Here is a 19,421-nt window from a genome sequence, read left to right on the forward strand (position 1 = left end):
AAGATTGTAATTCAAATAAATTAGTAGTTCAATATTATATTAGCAAAAATATTTAAAAAAAACGTAATTCTCTGATAAACGTTAAGATATTTGAATAATAAATAAGTATTTTATATCTAATAAAAATAAAATAGAACTACATGGACTAATATATAAATAATAATAATAAAAATAATTCTTATATTAGAATATAATAAACTACCTTATTAGACATATATCATTACCATATATACTAACATTATATATATTAGCATTTTTAATATTTTATGTATCATATTTTATGGAAGATATAATCGGATTCTAATATACCTTAAAATTAGCATTGATTAACTATCTTCTTAATTTACCTTTCACTTCAAATCAATCACAATCTTTTAATTTTCTCTTTCTATATTTATCACTCAATTATCTCTTCTCCTTTGTTTGATTCAAGAATTTGAAAATACAATCTCACTCCAACAATCAATTTTACGTTTACGTATTATTATTTTATCTCTTATTTCACAGAATTAGGAAACAAAAAGGTAAGAACAACATTTTGTGAGAATAGAGAAAAACAATTAAAAACTTCATCCCTTTAAAAAATATATGATATCGATTGAAAATTCGAATATGAACATTTTAGTTTGATAAAAATAATTTTTTTGTAATAGATATTTAAATTAGTCTAAAATTTAACTTATTTTTTAAGTAAATGTTTATACTAGTTTTTCTCTATAAAATAATCTTAATATTAACAGTACACCAATGCTTATCCTTAATCATCATTTGATTCTCAGATGTTTTTTTTTAAAAAAATTAGCTGAATACAATTTGCTTATAAGAAGACTTTTCAAATTAATCACCCAAACACAATTTTTTTTTTTTTGAAAAACACTCTTCTGAAAAGCTATTTTAACAAAGTATTTACTAAAATAAGCGATTTACCTATAAAAAGATTTTTAAGCTACACTTTTATATATTTAACTTTTTACGTAATAACCAAAACACAATTTTAAGTATATTTTACATGATTTTTTTTAACAAAAATAAAAAGGAAAAAAAAAAGAAAAAAGAGAGTACCTATTCAGATGGGATACACACAACACGTATATCGACCGGTATACGGAACTAAATCGCAAACAAAATCGGGGCGCAGAGTCTGCTGATATCAACTAAATCGCCGTAACTATTTTATTTTTTTCTCTTCGATTTTGATTATTTGTAGTGCTTCAAACTTCAATTTTCTCTGCATTGGATTTTGAAGTTCTCTGTATACGTAGCATCTGTGATTTCATGCAAACTGCAATTTTGTGTTTTTTGACGTTCAATAGGTCAAGTGAAGAACTGAGTTTTTGGAACAATGGAGAAGAAAACAAATTTACCGAAGCAGCCAAGCGCAAAGCGAACACAATATCCGATTGGATCCGAACAATATACAGTCTATGAAGAAATAGGGAAAGGAGTTAGCGCTTTGGTTCATCGCGCTCTTTGTATTCCTCTCAATGAGATCGTTGCAATCAAAATCCTAGATTTCGAGCGTGATAAATGTGATCTGGTACAAATTTTCATCTTTTTTGTTATGCTTGCTAGTTTTTTGTATAGACTTCTGTTTTCAAGTGTTATATATGACGTTCAATTCACAGTTTTTGAGTTCTCAAGTTTTATTGATCTTTGGCAACTTGTGTTTTTTCAGTACTGAAATAACTACTCATAAAGGTGTTATATCAATGGTTTGGAGGAATATAAGGTTTTCTAGTGAATTGTTAAGAAATTGTGTCTTTGCTTTAGGATTGATGAGGTATATGACTAAATCCTACCTAGTGGGAAGCAGCTAAGAAAGATTTACACCTTGAAAGAGGTCTGTCTTAGTTTGTATGGAGACCAATGATAATTTAAATGCATGATTAGAAGAATAAGTTGTGATATCAAAAAGCTCTGTTTTGGTTTTATCGCCTAGCATAAGAGCTCCTTGATCTTTGTTTTTTCATGTGAATCCATAATTGTGTAGTTCTTATCATCTTAGTGAAATTTGAGGATTGAATGTGATGCATTTTCTTTGTATTCGGATGAATAATCTTGTGAAATAGATTACTAGATATTATCAATTGTTTGCATTATGGTTGCTGATAATTTGATTTTATGATGAAACAAATTGGTTGAATTTATTTTTCACATTTATGTCCAGAACTCTGTGTCACGGGAAGCACAAATAATGGTCCTGGTTGATCATCCCAATGTTCTTAAATCATACTGCTCCTTTGTCTGTGATTACAATCTATGGGTTGTCATGCCTTACATGGCTCAAGGTTCCTGTCTCCACATACTGAAGTCTGCTTATCCAGATGGTTTTGGAGAGGTTGTCATTGCGACAATTCTACGTGAAGTGCTAAAGGGTTTAGAATACCTTCATGATCATGGCTACATTCATCGGGATGTCAAAGTATGTCCATCTGTTACATAAGTTTCTTTTCATTAGCCTTTATTAAAGAAATTGATGAGATACATCTTCAAGCATGAGGTTTCTGTAAAAAGTCTTCTGCCCTATTACATAGGGTGTCTATTGGACTTCTATTGCAACTTGCTAATTAATTTCATTTGAGGATCTCTTTGGAGTTTGGACATGGAACCAACAAAGAATATTTAGGATATGTTTGGTGTTTAACATCGCATGTGAATATAACAAAGGACAAATTCTTTACTTCTAGTGGTAATTTTAACCACATGGGCAGTTGAACATCATTAAGCTGTTCAGGACAATTACTTTTCTGGAACATTTGGAACTTGAGGTCACCATACTTGTATGGTTATTGTAGGCTGGAAATATTCTCATTGATTCACGTGGTGGAATAAAGTTGGGAGATTTCGGTGTATCGGCCTACATGTTTGATTCAGGTGACAGGCAGCATATGCGGAATACATTTGCTGGAACTCCTTGTTGGTATGCTTTAATTCAGAGATTGCTTCTGTCTTTTTCCCTATTCAGCTTATGTAATGCATATAATAGTTGATTAAGTGTTGAAGAACATTGGCATGTGTATACATAACACTGAGAATATTTTGCAATAGATGTGTGTACATTCAGTAAACTTGGACATTAAAAATACTGATAAGTTCAGATTCAAAGTACAAGTTGTTGTTTCTCCATAGTTTTATATTTCTTTTACAGGATGGCACCGGAGGTCATGGAGCAAGTGCATGGTTACGATTTCAAGTATCATTTCTGTGCATTTGAATATTCTGATTTTCTTGTACTTTTAAATTATATATTGGAAGTATTTTGTTTTTAAAATATATATTTTGAATGGTTCCCCACAGAGCTGATATTTGGTCTTTTGGCATAACTGCTTTAGAGCTTGCTCATGGACATGCTCCTTTCTCAAAATACCCTCCAATGAAGGTACCGACAGTCACATCCTACATATCCTTTCCTTGTGGATCCTTTCTGACCACAAATGCATTGCTTTTTTTTTCATTTTGCAGGTGTTGCTAATGACATTGAAAAATGAACCTCCACGCCTTGATTCTGAGAGGGACAGGAAGTTCTCGAAGGTATTTATCATACTATCAATGTTTATCCTTCAATGATGTTGTTAACATCTGTGCTATTCTTTTTTCCTTCTCAGTCCTTTAGGCAAATGATTGCTAGTTGCTTGGTAAAAGATCCTTCAAAAAGGCCTACAGCCAAAAAGTTGTTGAAGCATCCTTTCTTTAAAAAAGCTAGGTCCAATGATTATGTAGCAAGAACATTGTTGGAAGGCTTGCCATCTCTTGGTGATCGCATGCAAGAATTGAAGGTCTGTTGCCATTCCATAATAAGATTCAAAATTCCCTCGTTTTTGAGGTCATATATGTTTCCATCTAAATGACAGCATAGCCTCAGTATTTCTATGGATACAACCACCTTTTCTTAATTGTAGAGGAAAGAAGAAGAATTGCTAGCACAAAAGAAGATGCCAGATGGGCAGAAAGAAGAAATGTCACAGGTTGGTGCGTCATAACCATAGCAATATCACTAGTTGACGACTCTGATGGTTTGATATATGTATACTATGATATTATATATTACAAGTGGCATTTGTGATTCTATAATCATAAGGATTTTTAGACCTGCATGAGCAATAATATATGATTGCTATACACACTGTTTCTAGAGTATGCATTCAGTATCCTGCTTGTTTTTATTCACACCCACATACATGTATATATATGCTAGGCTTGCATTTGACAATTAGATGGTTCCTTTTCTATTAAAAGTTCTTATTTCTCGTAAATATGTAACAGAAACAGAAAAGGAGAAAATCAGAAGTACAAGTGGCAACTCATACAACTCACTGGGTTAAATTGATATAGCAGATGAACTTATGTAATACTACTTTTTAGTGATTTAGACTTAAAACAGGATACTGGCAGTTTGCTGGGAAAAGAGATTGAGGGATTTTATTTAGTTTGGCATGCATAGTATTTTGCTATACTTTGTGCCTAATATAACATCATTTTCCACACAGTTCCAATAGATCTACTTCTAGGAATTTAAACAATACCACACCTATGTTTTCCCAGAAAAAGCTTCACTAGAATTTTAGGATTGCCACTTTATGGGAAAAGCCTTTTCTTAACTTGGAGGTTACTATTTGATAATTCAACCCAGACAGAGATCTATAGTACTAAGATACAACTTCTAGCTGACAGTAAAACAGAAAAGAACTTAACTACGTCTGATACAATAAATATGAAGAATTACGCTTAAAGCAAAGAAAAGAAACAAACTTAAAATCGTAATTGTTCCCAGCCATTTTTCTTTTTTTTTTCTGGCCTATAGTTAAGGTACATGTTTTGAAAGTCCCTTTTAACATCATAATTTGAACCTTACTCTGCTTCAACATCATGTGCAGAATGAATATAAACGTGGGATTAGCTGCTGGAGCTTTGATGTTGAAGATTTGAAGGCACAGGCTTCCTTGGTATTTGAACCTATATTTTATTGCACTTGTTCTAATAAAATATTCATACAAGTGTGCTTTAGCCTTTGATTTTCGATAAGAAATGCATGTGATGTGAAGAGGGCATAGTGGCGCTCTGGTTTTCTCAAACACAAATTTGTCAAGTCTTTTAAATATTAATGATTCACCTTCGCAACTGCTATAAGACGACTTCACATCTGGATTATCCTTTGTGGATTTTTTTCCCCCTAAAAGCAAGGGATATGCAAGTTTGCAACCAATATCATTTTTTCCTCTTTTTACTTTTAGATTCCAGATGAGGAAATTATTGGTGAGAATGACCACGGGGGGAGTTCAGATGCGCTCGCAGGAGTTGACAACCAAGGAAACCGGCTTCAATATCAGTTATCTTCGCCAGAACTTCCAAAGCTTCAGTATCAAGTCTCCTTTGGAAGTCAAAGTTCCGATGCTACAGGATTTGTATGTCAATGTTCCCTTTGGTTTTATATGATAGGGAACTATCTTTGGTCTCTTTTCCTAATAATACATCTCTCAACAGGATGGTAACAATCCATCTGCTCCTCCTTCGCCTGCTGAACGCACCATGGATTATAGCAGGTAAACAATCTTATGTTGAGACTCTAACAAGCTGCTCTTGCGTCATGCTTTTTCCTAATTCAAAGGACCTACCAAATTTATATTATTTGGTGGCATTATTACAGTTGCTAAGATGCTTAACTATACCTATTTCATCTTTTCAGACATAAAACTGAGAAGTTTGATGACGATTTAAGCATTGCTAGTCCATTACATGATGCTCAAATTTCTCAAAATTCTTCTCCATGCCAAGAGGAGATGAATTTTGTTGGAAAAGGTGAACAAAAGATTCATGCAGAAACATTTGAGGGAATTCCCATAAATACTTGTCAAAGGTATGACATTAATTATCTCAAAACTCCCTTGACTATTTCGCGGAGGTGGTCTATCTTCACTTGAGGATGCTAAACATTTTCCATGTGAATTTTAAACCTTAATGTTGTAGCATCTATTAGCTTCAGCATTTTATATTTCTTGACTTATTAAGTATCAGCTCTTTGTTTTTCCAAAACTGACTACTTTGACTGGGCTTCTGCTCTGATCTTAATACATTTGAATAGACGATACAAGTGACTCTTGGATATGGTTTCCAAATTGCTTTCTCCTACATCGGGAAAGTTTGCAGTGTATAGCTGACTAGTGAATTTCGTACCACGTTTCATATCCCTCTTGCAACAATATCTTAACACCAAATTCTTGTAATGCTTGTGAGCCTCGAGCACCTCTAAGGCTCTAACATCATCAAGCCTTGGATACAATGAACTATAAAAAAAAGGTTATACCAATTATTGATCTACCTCTATAATGATTAGGCAGCAAATCAAAGGCCATTACCAAATGCTTATAATATCAGAAAATTTTCAATTGAAGTTGTCTTCACTTGTTAGGCTGAAGCTCAGTTTACTTTCCAGAGTGATTTTCATTGGATTAAAGCTAGTTTCTTTGCTAAATTACTGATTTCAGGCAATTAAGTAGGCAAAAAAGTGAAATGCCTGGGACAATTTATTTACAATTTTCTTTGATCAATTTATTTTGATATGCTTTTGTGAACTGCGAAATTCTTGTTGGTATACAAATTATAACATCGATTTCCTAATTCCTTTTACTTAGTCATTTTCTATGTGCTTATTTCTTTAGTTTGATAAGCAACCATATGCTGTGGTACCACTTTTTTTCTGCTGAGTTTCTAAATTTGTCTTTTCTTTTCTGTATTTAGTGATAAAAGTTCATCCCAAAATGTATCCAGTTGCAATGTGGCTTTTCCTCAAACAGCTGATGATTTGCCAGCTGAAGTATCTTGTAAACATTCAAGAACTTCAGGCAAGTTATAATGATACAGCATGTATTATTGATCTTATAAACACACTTTCATCTGAGTACATGCTGGCATTTATTTGTTTAATATTTGCTTGCTAAATAAAGACTGTATTTAGCCGGTAGCGGTGAAGATTGTGAGGAGAAGACTAAGTATCAAGTTGTTCAGCAGAAAGGACGATTTAAAGTTACCTCGGAGGAAAAGGTGAATGTAGAGCACTTAACTTTATCTTAATAATAATGCTGAATCTCCCTTGAACTGGGGAATCGTTTTTTACATCTTTATCTGCAGTTAATTCATTTCCAAAAGAGCAACAGCATGGAGGTGGTTTTTGATAGCATTCCCTCCCCCCGGACCCTCTCCCTCTCTGTCTTTTTTTCTCTCTCTAAGAAATAGTTTTCTTAGCTGGTAAACAGATATGATATAAGTAATCTCATTTGGTATCTCTGCTTTAGTGGATGTTTGAAGTATTCAAGAATCTATCAAATTTTGTAGTGGCTAATGTTGTTCTCATCACTGATAAGGACTGCGTTGCTAGACTAAGTTTGCATATCATTTGAGCTCTGGACTAGTGAATGTAATTCTCATCAGCGACAAGCATGTCTGTTCATGAATTTCCACTGATGTTATAACATTTAATTCATTCTTCAGGGCTGTTTAATTAATTCCATCGCATCAAATTATTTAATATTTTGAAATTTGAGCTTCGGGATTGAGTTATTAATGCAGTGGTAGATTATGCAAATTGCTTGGTAATGTATGATGAGTCAGAAACATATAAGATACAGGGCTATAAACATAAACATAAAACGAGTTGCTAATTCTTAAAGTCTAGTAAACCACTGATCTTATCTCAGCTTCTTTTCCGTTTTCTTTATTGTTTTTATGAAAAGAAGTTATGGATTATGCAGGCGACTCCAGAAAATCTGACTGCTACTCAACCATTGCCGAGTGATCCTACACCAGCTAATCATTCTTCCCAGTCCATATTCCCAGTGTTGCAGAATGCTTTACAGGCAACTATTATTGGAAGAGTAAGAATGGATCTAAAATTATGACTTGCTAAGTTTTTTTGTTCTGCTTAGAAACGTTGTAAAACTGTTTTTATTTTAACAGGAGAGTATTCTTAGTGCAATGAGGCAAGTGGCCGACTCCACAGGTGCAGCAACTAATGCCTCTTGAATTTTTGTGTATCTTATCTATATGAAAGGTCTAACTTCATCTGTTCAGCTAACCTTGCCATGGATGCAGGATGTAATCCATCAAATTCAGCTGGAGTAGAGAAATCACTGGTATGGATTTGTACTAATCTTGTTGCGACATCCTCCGCAAATTCAACCATAACCAGGAATTACTATCCTATAATTTCTCTCGTTTCTTTATTTCTTGGAGGATCCAACATACTATATAACACCCTTCTCTCTTTCTCTGTAGTTGGAGGCAGCTCTTGACAGGGAGAGGGATTTACATCGTGAAGTTGCTGATTTACGATGGAGGTATTATCATTATGATTATACATTAATCTTGCCTGTTAATTTTGGATATCATAAATAGTAGTCTTGAAGCGTCTGTTTACTTGATGTGTAGGCTCGAGCGTTCCCAGGAAGAGCTTCAAAAATATAAAACAGAAAACAAAAGCCCAAAGTGACAAAAATTTGTGTGAAGTCTACATCAAAGTGTAGGAGATAACTGACTTTGTAAATGAGATACCAGAGTTAACAGATTTAAATTTCATCCCACTTTTAGGGTGAAGGTATGGGCTGCTTTCCAACTGAGTTCAACTCCAGCACTAGGGTTGCCTTTTTCCCCCTTTTTTTTATACTTGTTTCTGCTTATTCTTGTTTTACCAGGCTAATTTGAGTACATGTTGAAGTTTTAGAGAATATCATTCTTGGTGATATTAATTCATATTTCTATTTAAAACCTTTACAAGAATTTGCCCCGTTTTTCTTGGTTGCGCCATCGGAAAGATTGTCGTGGGAGGTAAAATACCTTTTTTATTAAAGTGTATTTTTCTACACGTAGTTTCAGTAGCTAAATTAACCTCAGTTAAGATTGGCTCACTCGAATGGGTTGAGATTCTTCCATATTTTGGTGACTTGAATCTCTCTTGCTAACCATTATCATGCTTCTCCGCTAGTTCGTGCCTTGATGTACTTTCCTTGTCCCTGGTTCTACTTTTCGCCTAAAATACACTAGGAGCTGAGTTGAAGAAATCTTAGTGCCATGGGATGCTTAGCTTCAGAGAGTTGATCAGGCTTTATAATTTCCACAATCTCCCCATCAACCAGCAGGCACACTATATCAGCTATTCTCTGTATTTGCTTGATGCTATGAGAAACTATCACAATTGTCATCTTCTGATCCTTCTTGAGCTTTACTAGAACGTCCTCGATATTCTGTGTTGATATTGGATCTAATGCACTAGTTGGCTCATCCAATAGCAGAACCTTAGAAAAGATGGAACAATAAGTCAGACAGAGTCCTCTTTCCAGTTTTAAAATGAGTTATATTTGCATTTCAATCACCTCTGGTTCATTAGCTAAGGTTCTGGCAAGTGCAACTCTCTGTGCTTGGCCAACAGATAGTTCCCCACCTGACTTGTTGAAGAAAGATGAGTCTAGATCAGCCAAAGTCAGCAACTTGTAAACCTCATTATCACTTAGTTTCTTTCCCTTGAGTTTTGGCCCGTAACGTATATTATCTGCCACTGTACCTACATATTCATGAATCAAGCATCAGTAGTTACTGTGATTGTATCAGACACAGTGAACTTTCAAATTGGTCAAGTTCAAGTCTGTCTAATTTACTAATAGGTTAGCGTTTTTAGTTTGATCTTAGCAATTTAACAACCATACCTTCAAAGAGAACTGGAAGCTGGAACAACATGCCAACCTTACGACGAAGACAGAGCACATCCAGATCACAAATATCAGTACCATCAAGAAAAACAGTGCCCTTAGGGGTTCCCATAATCGATTTAGCGCTCGTAAAATTGTTGATTTTCCGCTACCACTGGGGCCAATAATCCCCATGATTACTCCTCTTGTTATGTCAACTCTAACACTCTTCAGTATAGAATCACCCTTATCTGATACCTTGTTCAGTTCCCTAACCTCAATCTTAGTTTCTGTTGCACCTTTAATATCATTCATTTCCACTGCTAGTAGATGCCCTCTTTCTCCTGCTCACCATTGTCACAGATTTCAAGAAAGAAAAAATGACTATACAATTCTAAAGTCCAATTACATTTCATCATTCATCAACAAAACATTTTATTTTACTTAGCAGGAAAATAATCTATGTTAAAGCATTTTGATGAAACATTAAAAGAAAGGTTAGAGGTAGCACATATTCGTAAAATTAGTTGAGGCACACCCAAACTATTCCATCAAAAGTGAGAATTTTCATGGTGAATCTGAATTTATCTAAGGCCCCCCAAAAGAAGTCTTGAAATGGATTAACTAGATCCTTTTTTTAATTATAACGTACACTAGAATCATATAGATGATGAGTTTTGCTTCAACATACCTAATGAAATCTCCAAGGAGTGTGAGCTATGGAGCTGAGGACTAATTTTGCTCCAACTTTGTGATATCTCCATGGTATGTGAGTTACCAAACTGAGATTCAGTGTAGTTACTTAATTATCTGCACACAGAAGTGCCAAATGAAGAAGACAAGTCTTTTTGGTTTTATCTCGTGTAATGAGACTTTAAAAGTATTATAGGACAAATATACCTTCCCTAGTTCTTCCTTAGGTTAAGTAATTGTCATGTTATTAATATTGATTTTAACACGTAACTGTTTTGTTTAGGTGGAAATGTCAACAATAGAATTATAAGAGCTCTCAGTGAGTTACTCAACAAGCACAAAAATAGACAAAGATTATCACATTGGATTCTAAGTCGTCTAGTTGGGAATAAGTTATCTCAAAATTAATTATTCTGTGATAACTTATCTCATTAATATAAATGGTGGGATAAGTCGATCCTAAGACTATATATTCTTATCTCTTACACGAAACGACTATAAATGTGCTTTGACTTTGGCTAATCGGTCCTAATTTTTGTTTACCTAATTTGATTAAGAAAAGAAGTGGTATTTTGTGCAGCTTGTGTGAATGAATGGACCAATTTGAACTGTTAATTAGGTTACCATGGACCAGTGAAATGTAAAAATAGATTTGTATATCAAGAATTTGTTCAAGACACGATGATTAATTCTATCACCAATTGACATGGGAGACTCCACACACCCACTGGACATATGAGATGGAGCCTGACCTTCCTTGATAGCATGACAAAAAAATGAAACGATAAAATTAATTCTAACTACAAAATTAGTATTTCATTTGTCTTAATTTATACTATACACTTTTTTTAGTCAGTCTCAAAATACTAACATATTTTTACATATAGTAATTATTCAAATTTAAATGTTAATTTTGCCTTTAATGAAATGATATACAACTTCACAAACAATTATGACTTATTTTAGATCGCAAATTTCAAAAGTCATCTTTTCTTTCTTAAATTTTGTATCGAGTCAAACTAATCATATAAATTGAAACACAGGAAATAATAAATTTTGTGGAAGTCAAAGTAATTAGATCTAATTTTCATCTTTTACAGATTTTGTTATCTAACCAAATTGATCGAGCCAACTAGAGAATTGAAAACCATGCTTTGAATCTTGCTCATAATTTTATATGGAACATGTATATGAGTAGTATGTGAATTTGAAGAGTCCAGTTTCTACCTTCTACCTCTCCAATATTGACGGCTTCCCTAATACTTTTTCTATTAGTAGTAAGAGTGACCACCGCCTCCATATTATACTGTTCTTATCTCGATAGGCCTTAGTTTGAAGTATGTTAAGTAGGGAAAACGGATACATATATCTTTGAACTATCGTAAATGGTATATGGATAACCTTCATCATACTTTTCCATTCATAAACTAGAGTATATATGCCCTTCACTCTAACGGAAGACTAAATACGGACACGTGACACAATTTTATCAATCGATAAATATCGAATCGGTGGATAAGATTATGGCACGTGTATGCTTGTTAGTATAAAAGATATATATGCTCTAGTTTTTGGATGGCATGGGTACCAATGTCTAAAAAATATAACGGAAGGTATGTGCATATCATTTACGATAGTTCGAAGTTACATCTGTCCTTTTTCCCTATTAAATAATATGCATTGTCTTAACGTTGTGCTATTGCCTTGACATGACACACTTTTCCGCTTAAACTTGTCATGTACCCTTCTCATATGTCCATAGCCGGATGCAACTCATAAACACCAGATACATTCAACCGAAATATTTTCGATATAAAATTTGATAAAAAAATTGTTATATAGATGTTAGATTTGAACTCCAATTTTAAAAGTACAATATAAATTAGATTTTTTAAAAAAATTATTGAATACACTAATTTTTGGCTCCAAACTCTGTCTACCTCATTAATTTCTCTTCCTTTTTTTTTTTTCATTTCTTGTTGCGTGGCATGAGAATGTTACCCTTAAAACACAATTTAGCATTTGGTATGGATGATTAGTTCACAAATTTAAAGGTAAACTTAGGTTTCCCTCCTTTTATTTTTGCACATATTTCCGTTTATGTGGTAATTTAAAATAGTTAGCACATATGTGTATACATAAATATGTCAATTGAAGTCTCGTTAAAAAAATAAAGGATATATATGATAAATTTTAATAATAATGAGGTTATTTTTGGCACAATCATTTAACGAAGGATATGAATAAGTAATATTAAAAAATTGATAGGAAAATTTGATCTTCCCCCAAATTAAATTGGTAAATAATCATTTGGAGTTTTTTTTTTTTTTTATAAAAAAAATAATAGTAAAATGACATGAGTGCAATTTTGATAATCTTTTTTTTATTTGTTTATAATGAAGATACTATTGTAGTCTACTAATACATTTCTACAAATTTTTTTATTTTTTTTAAGTTTGATATAAGAATATTATTAATTCTCCAATACACTTGTTCGTTCTAGCAAAATCATTTTTAAAAAGTAGCTTAAACATTGTACAATGAGGTTATTTTTAAAAGATCTTTTAATGATGGACATACAAATAATATTATCAAAAGTTTTTTCTAAATTTAATTGTTTTCCTAAATTTGATTGGTAAAAAATAATTACAATTTACATATTGCGTTATCACTACGAATGTAATTTTGGATAATTTTTAACTTCTTTTTTAATAGTAATATCGTTACAAATGCAATTTTGATAATTTATTATATTTTTTAAAAAAAGTTTAAGGTAAAATAATTAATCCTCCAATATATACTTGTTCAAACAATCATTTTTTAAAAAGATAGCTTAAACATTGTAATGAAGTTATTTCAGAGCAATATTTTAATGGAAAACATACAAATAATTACAAAAAAAATTAAGATAAAATTATTCTTTTCCTAAATTTAAATGGTAAATGAATCACGTGTTACACCAAATTTTATAGTAACATTATTACCGATATAATTTTGATAATATTTTAATTTTTTTTAACGAAATTATCAATATAGACATAATTTTGATAATCTACAATAATTTTATATAAAGTTTAAAGTAAAAATTAAAATAATTAATCCTCCAATATACAGTTGTTCTAATAAAATCATTTTTCAAAATTAGTTTAAACACAATATTTTCCTCAAAATTGTACTCATAATACTCAAAAACTAAACAAAAGAGTAATTAAAATGCAAAAATTATCATTTAAAAATATCACACCCACTCTCAATAATTGTTACAAACGCGCACGCCTCACTAAATACCTAATCACCACTCGCGTGTTGTAACAAGAGAGAATAAGAGCGTGGGCAGTGAATTTTTTTTATATATCAATTAACGAAAATAAATAAATAAATAAATTTTATTCAGCATATAATTCAGAAAAAAATAGCAGAAAAAGAAAGAGAAAAAAATTTAATCAGACAGAAAAGAAAAAAACGAAAAAAAAGAGTCCGATTCAGAGAGAAGGAAGAAGGCGAGTATATATCGATCAGAGAAACAAAGAAGGAGTTGGGTCTTCCAATTTCTGATTCAAAACGGTGAATTTTTGTAATTAACAGAGCAAAAAGGAAAATCAAAATGCGGAACAATGTTATGGAGCAATGGAAGAAGAAGCTGTATGGGTTTCAATGAACAAATAAGAGTGGGAGAAGCATTTGTGTTTTTCTGAATCTGAATTTTGAATCAGTTTCAGGGAGCTAAATAAGGTAAGCCAATTTACTTCGTTGTGTTTGAGAACTTCAATTTTTGTAGCCGGGTAAGCTGAATCTTTTTTTTCTTCTTCTTTTGAACCCAATTTACTGCAGAATAAATTTGAAGTTGAAGTGGGTAACTTCAAGTTTGGTATTTAAGCAGGAGGTGGCATTTTGGGTTTGTTTTAGGTGAATTATTGGGGATTGGAGTTTATTGAATTGGGAATAAAGCTAAGGGTTTACTTCGAATTTCAGGGGATATTTGTATTTTGATGGAAATGGAGGGTTTCGCTGTTTTAAAGTTTTGATTTTGGATATTGGGTGTGAGGTTTCTTGAACGTGGAATTTAATTTTTTGGGGGGGGATTGGGATTTTTGGAGGGAGAATTAGTTGAAAATTTGGATCTCTGATTTGGAACTCAACCCCTCCTATCCTTAAACTGCTAAAAGTTAGAGGATTTGAGATGGGTTTTGATTCGGCAATGCTGGGATTGGGATTTAATGTTGTTTCTGTTATGTGTTTGTGGAATTATGGCAAAACCCTAGTTTAGTGGTGAATTGGGTTCTTACCATTGGTCTTCTGTTTGTTTGAGCAGTGGAAAGGTTGAATTTTTGGCTTGTTTTTGGTGGAATATATGTATTGACGGAGATGCAACCACCACACCAGCATTCCCGGATTAATCTTTCTGAATTGAAAGCTCAGATAGTGAAGAAACTTGGACCAGAGGGTTCAAAGCAGTACTTTCATTACTTAAGTAGGCTATTGAGCTTGAAGATAAGCAAGGCCGAGTTCAATAAACTTTGTTTAAGGATCTTGGGGAGAGAAAACATTCCGTTGCATAATCAGTTCATTCATTCTATTCTGAGAAATGCCTGTAGTGCAAAAGTTCCTCCGCCAATTAATGAAGGGGGTATTGTGAAGCCTGTTGTAGCGGTTGGCAGTAAACAGCCCTTAGATGATGCTTATGACCAAAATGGATTTCATGTTTCCTCAAACCAGGCTTCAGGTCAACCGGGTTTGTCCAATGGTGCCGTGCTGCCATTATCTCCTCGGAAGGCCAGGACAGGATATCGTGATCGTAGGGCTGGGGATCGCCGTAGTGTGCTTGGATCAAATGGGAAGAATAGTTTTACTTTTCAACAAGCTACTATGATGGAATCGAGTGATTTCGAAATTATTAAGGAAAATGGGGATTTGAATCCACCTAATGTCAAGGGAGCAGTGCATCAATATCAAGGAATCATGCAGCAAACAGATGATGATAGACAGGGATTCAATCAAGAAACTGCCAAATTTTCTGTTATGAAGAGATCACTGCAAAATTCAGTATCTTTACAGAAGAAAACAGACAAATCTAGAGATGATGGAAAAGAGATGCATGCTAGGAGTCGACTCCAAGCTCCTCTTGGGGTTCCATTTTGCCCCGTTAGTGTAGGTGGAGCACGTAGATCAGTATCTTTAGCAGCAAGTAGTAGATGTGTTAGCTCTTCTAGTTTTGGTGCTTTGTTGGACAGTGTAACTCTGAGGGAACGCATGGAGCAGATTTCTGCAGAACAGGGCCTTGATGGGGTGACCACGGATTGTGCCAATCTGTTGAACAATGGTTTGGATTCTTACTTAAAAGGTTTAATCAAATCTTGTCTCCAATTTGTGGGAGCAAGGTCAGGGCATGAGCCTACAACAAACAACACCAAGAAGCAGCAGACCTATATGAAGCTAGTTAATGGTCTCAGACCAGGTCATCATTTACAGATGAATGGTGGTAGATTGTCAGAAGCTGTGAACGAACGTGCTCCAGGCAACCTGGTATCATTGCAAGATTTTAGGGTTGCCATGGAACTGAACCCCCGGCAACTTGGTGAAGACTGGCCGCTGCTGCTGGAGAAACTAACACATGCAGTTGAGGAATAAGACATGTGCACTTCGCTGTCTTCAGGTCAAGCTTTTACCAGTCCCAGCTGGATCAGAGGGCACAGTTCTTCCAAGTTTTATGTAGTCACTCTGCTACAGTTCTCTTTACGGCCTTTTGATCCAGTAAACAGCTGTTGAGGTCAAACTTGTCTCTCATGGTGATAAAGGCAAGATCTAGGAATCTTTGTTTGACCAGCTGCATGGCCTTAATTTTGGCCAGAGGCATCCCATTCGTTAGCAACCACTGGAAGGGACTTGAAAAAAGAATGCCCCTGTTGGTTGCACTGTTGTATCATTAGCATAATTTTCTCTGGGTATCTGCATTCTCCTGTAATTTATGGTCAATGAGCAAATTTAGAACAGTTTTGCAGGAATAAATGTCTAGCCTAGTACTTCAGCTGAAAGGTGAAACTGAATGATGCACTAGCTGAATGTGTATGTATGTTCAACATCAAAATTGATTGGAACCTCAACATTAACAATACATTTTTCCAGTAGCTTAATTGAGCTTATAGATTTTTTATTTTGGAATTAAAATTCATATGCCTATGGCTGATTTTTGTGCCTATCCTCTTTACTTTCTTAATTACACCAAAGAACTAGAACTTCATTGTTTGAGACTCCGCAACGGGGTCATGCAAGCTGAAGTACCTCACAATTTACTCGACTTGCCATTTAACTTCATTAGCTTCTTTGTTGTTCTTAATTGCTAGAAGCACCAAGTATCTGATCTTTCAATTTGCTTATAAATTGTGGGGTTAATGTTATGTACCTCTTTTCACGTGAAGCATATTAGCTGTACTGCTGTAATATATCTGCTTAACCAATACGATTGATGACAGCTTTGTACAGATACAGTAAAGCATCCAACTCTGTTTGTCCTAGTCCATGATGAGGAATAGGCTCGTTGAATACTTCAGAGAGATGCAATCCTATTTTACTACTAATTGGTAACTGTCTAATAACATATGTACTGGCTTTAACATATTGCAGATTCTATATTGGTCCATTTCCTAAAAGATTTTATGTTTCCGTTCAAGTTCCTGAGTTACGTTGCTGTATTCTTCTTCTTCTTTTTCACTAAAATTTAGGAAGGTTCCAGTCAATCTGGAGTTATATTAAACTAAATTCACTGAGCACTGAGGATTTTTCATGCTATAAAATTGATCAGTGACTGAGAAGTGTTGTGTGATTGACAGCTTTAGCTGTTACTTTTGTTATCATGTCTCAACTGATATATTTTCTTTAATCACATATGTAGTTTTTTGTCTCATTGTATTTAACTCTTAAAGATGTATCATTGCTCTTTATTCAATGCGGTCCGTGTAGTCAGAGAATCTCAACAGGGAGCTGGTCTTGACAACAAGTTCAAATCATATCTCAATTGGATAATTTGCTGAATCCTACGGAAAATCATAGGTATCAGTGATAGGTTGACAGAATGAGAGTAAAAAAGAAAAACTGATAGGCAAGTAAACAAAGTAGCTTGTTGTGGAAACACAATAAAAGGTTGGAAATAAAGACAATATTAGTCCCTCTTGCTGGACTGAAATTGATGCTGGTTGTAGAATAAGTATACCTACATGAAAGTGTCAAGGTCAGAAACAAGTTTATATTTTTACCTCACTGCCTTTACTAACCTGAATTGAGAACTAAACGCATAACTTTTCTGGAAACTAAATGATTACTACTTCCTTTACACACACGCTCATGCACACACACACGTACGTATGGATGCATTGTATATAGAAACACTATATATACATTTGCATATAAGCATCTGTTTCCGTTTTCTTAGTTCACGGTCTTTATGTGTAGCATCTTTCACCCATTATCTCTTTCTTATGTACTTCTCCAAATACAGGCAGGCCTTCCACATTGATAGCCATGTTTCTAAGCTGTACAGAATCTGGACACCAGTAAGTTCACGAAACTGCCTGCCAGTGATCAACCATTTCTTTTGTTCTGTGAATTTTCCAGTTAGGGATTTAACTTTTCAAGTCTTCTCGTCCTTCCAATTGTTTCGTGGAAGTATAATTGATGGGATGTAAATATTTTTGCTCCAATGGTCGAGGTAATTATGAATAAAAAAGAGATTTCCACTTTAGTTTGGAGAATCCTTTGTACAACATAGACTGGGTGCTACCTTGCCTTTAGTTTGGATGTAAGCAGGACTTTCTTAGCCTTTTTTTTACATCAATAGTGCTACTACTTCAAAAAGAAAAAAAAAGGAATAAAAATGAGATTTCCTTTTCAGTTTGCAGGAACTTAAGTATATAATTAACATTTATCTTCTTAAAAGAAATTTGCACCCCACAAATTTCTATTTGTTTGAGTATTTAAATAATTTGCAAATACGATCCAAGTAACAGATGCCCAAAGAATATATGAACCATCACAAATCGGCAATTTATAACATGAGTTATTAATAAGCAAAGGAAGTGAAAATATATCAATACTTGTATTAGCTTCATCAAGTGCTGCTTACAGAGATGGAAAAGTAGGCAAAGATAATGTAGGAACATGTATAATATTGTCACTAGGAGAAAAGAAAAGTGGAGGGGTGGAGGTCTGGAATTTAAAATTACACAATAAGAGTTTGTTATTCAAATGGCTTTGGAAATACTGCATGGATGGTAAGGATATCTGGTAGAAGCTGATGCTATATATAGTAAAAAGGTTAGGTGTAGTTCTCCTCTACTTCAATCAGATGCTAAAAGTGGATTTTGGAAGGATATTTGTAGGCTCTGGGAAAGAGTATATGAAATATGCTAAATTGAAGGTTGAGAATGAGTGCAAAATAAATTTCTGGACTGATGTTTGGTTGGGAGATGAATGCTGAAGAATAGATTCCCTATCTTGTAATTGTTCCATCAATAAGAGTTGTACTATTGGCAGATCAATTTTGGAAGAATGACTGGGAACTGGAGGACTTTTCAGATACTTCAATAACTGAACTCAGTCCAGCTTGATCAGAGTCAGGTGGATCCTTTGATGTATACAGTCGATAAAGATAATTTTTTTCAGTTAAAAGATGCTATAGTACACTGTTAAAGGAGTCAGGTAATTGGGATAATACTTGGGTTTGGAAGATGATTTGGACAACAAAAGCTGCAGTGAAGGTGGCTTGTTTGGGATGGACTGCAACCCTGGGGGCATATTTAACTCAAAACAATCTGCAGAAGAGGGGTTTTCTTTGTGCTACAGATGCTTCTTATATGAAGATGGCCTGGAATTCATAGATCATCTATTTCTTCATTGCAGTTTCTCTAGACAATGCTGGAACCTATTTCTAAACTTTCATGGCATCTTTTGGGTAATGCTCAGAGATGTAGGGAGTCTATTGGAAACCTGGAAATTGCAAAGGGTTCCCAGAAGACTGAAGCAAATTTGGAAGACCATCCCACTTCGCAATTTTTCATGAAT

General features: G+C 34.0%; 2 protein-coding genes and 1 long non-coding RNA gene across 6 annotated transcripts; 2 read left to right on the top strand and 1 right to left on the bottom strand.

Annotated features, from left to right (window-relative positions):
* Nucleotides 1-976: 976 nt before the first annotated feature.
* LOC101265741 (serine/threonine-protein kinase BLUS1-like) lies at nt 977-8,780 on the top strand. 3 transcript variants are annotated; one of them, XM_010324348.4, is made up of 20 exons: nt 977-1,164; nt 1,314-1,537; nt 2,168-2,422; nt 2,796-2,920; nt 3,149-3,193; nt 3,298-3,379; nt 3,463-3,531; nt 3,606-3,776; nt 3,900-3,965; nt 4,875-4,943; nt 5,232-5,402; nt 5,482-5,540; nt 5,684-5,854; nt 6,736-6,839; nt 6,953-7,038; nt 7,746-7,868; nt 7,951-7,993; nt 8,065-8,126; nt 8,269-8,330; nt 8,422-8,780. In XM_010324348.4, exons 2-20 carry the CDS (start codon nt 1,343-1,345, stop codon nt 8,480-8,482), a joined length of 2,019 nt encoding a protein of 672 aa, XP_010322650.1. In that variant the 5' UTR covers nt 977-1,164; nt 1,314-1,342; the 3' UTR covers nt 8,483-8,780. The 3 variants fall into 3 exon arrangements, with proteins under 3 accessions (XP_010322650.1, XP_010322651.1, XP_069155484.1); XM_010324349.4 differs by having other exon boundaries at nt 8,086-8,126; XM_069299383.1 differs by lacking the exon at nt 977-1,164 and having other exon boundaries at nt 1,202-1,537.
* Nucleotides 8,726-10,518, bottom strand: ABCI7 (ABC transporter I family member 7). Its single transcript, NR_159392.1, has 4 exons — nt 10,366-10,518; nt 9,693-10,018; nt 9,363-9,550; nt 8,726-9,284 (listed from the first exon to the last, which is right to left on the bottom strand). It is a non-coding gene; the product is annotated as an ABC transporter I family member 7 (long non-coding RNA).
* A 3,254-nt stretch (nt 10,519-13,772) lies between these two features.
* On the top strand, nt 13,773-16,492 carry LOC101254809 (uncharacterized). 2 transcript variants are annotated; one of them, XM_004241622.5, is made up of 2 exons: nt 13,773-14,099; nt 14,199-16,492. In XM_004241622.5, exon 2 carries the CDS (start codon nt 14,733-14,735, stop codon nt 15,993-15,995), a length of 1,263 nt encoding a protein of 420 aa, XP_004241670.1. In that variant the 5' UTR covers nt 13,773-14,099; nt 14,199-14,732; the 3' UTR covers nt 15,996-16,492. The 2 variants fall into 2 exon arrangements, with proteins under 2 accessions (XP_004241670.1, XP_019070116.1); XM_019214571.3 differs by having other exon boundaries at nt 13,792-14,099; nt 14,680-16,492.
* The last annotated feature ends 2,929 nt before the right edge of the window (nt 16,493-19,421 follow it).

This window comes from Solanum lycopersicum, chromosome 6, assembly GCF_036512215.1.
Source record: "Solanum lycopersicum chromosome 6, SLM_r2.1".
NCBI classification, from domain to species: Eukaryota; Viridiplantae; Streptophyta; class Magnoliopsida; order Solanales; family Solanaceae; genus Solanum; species Solanum lycopersicum.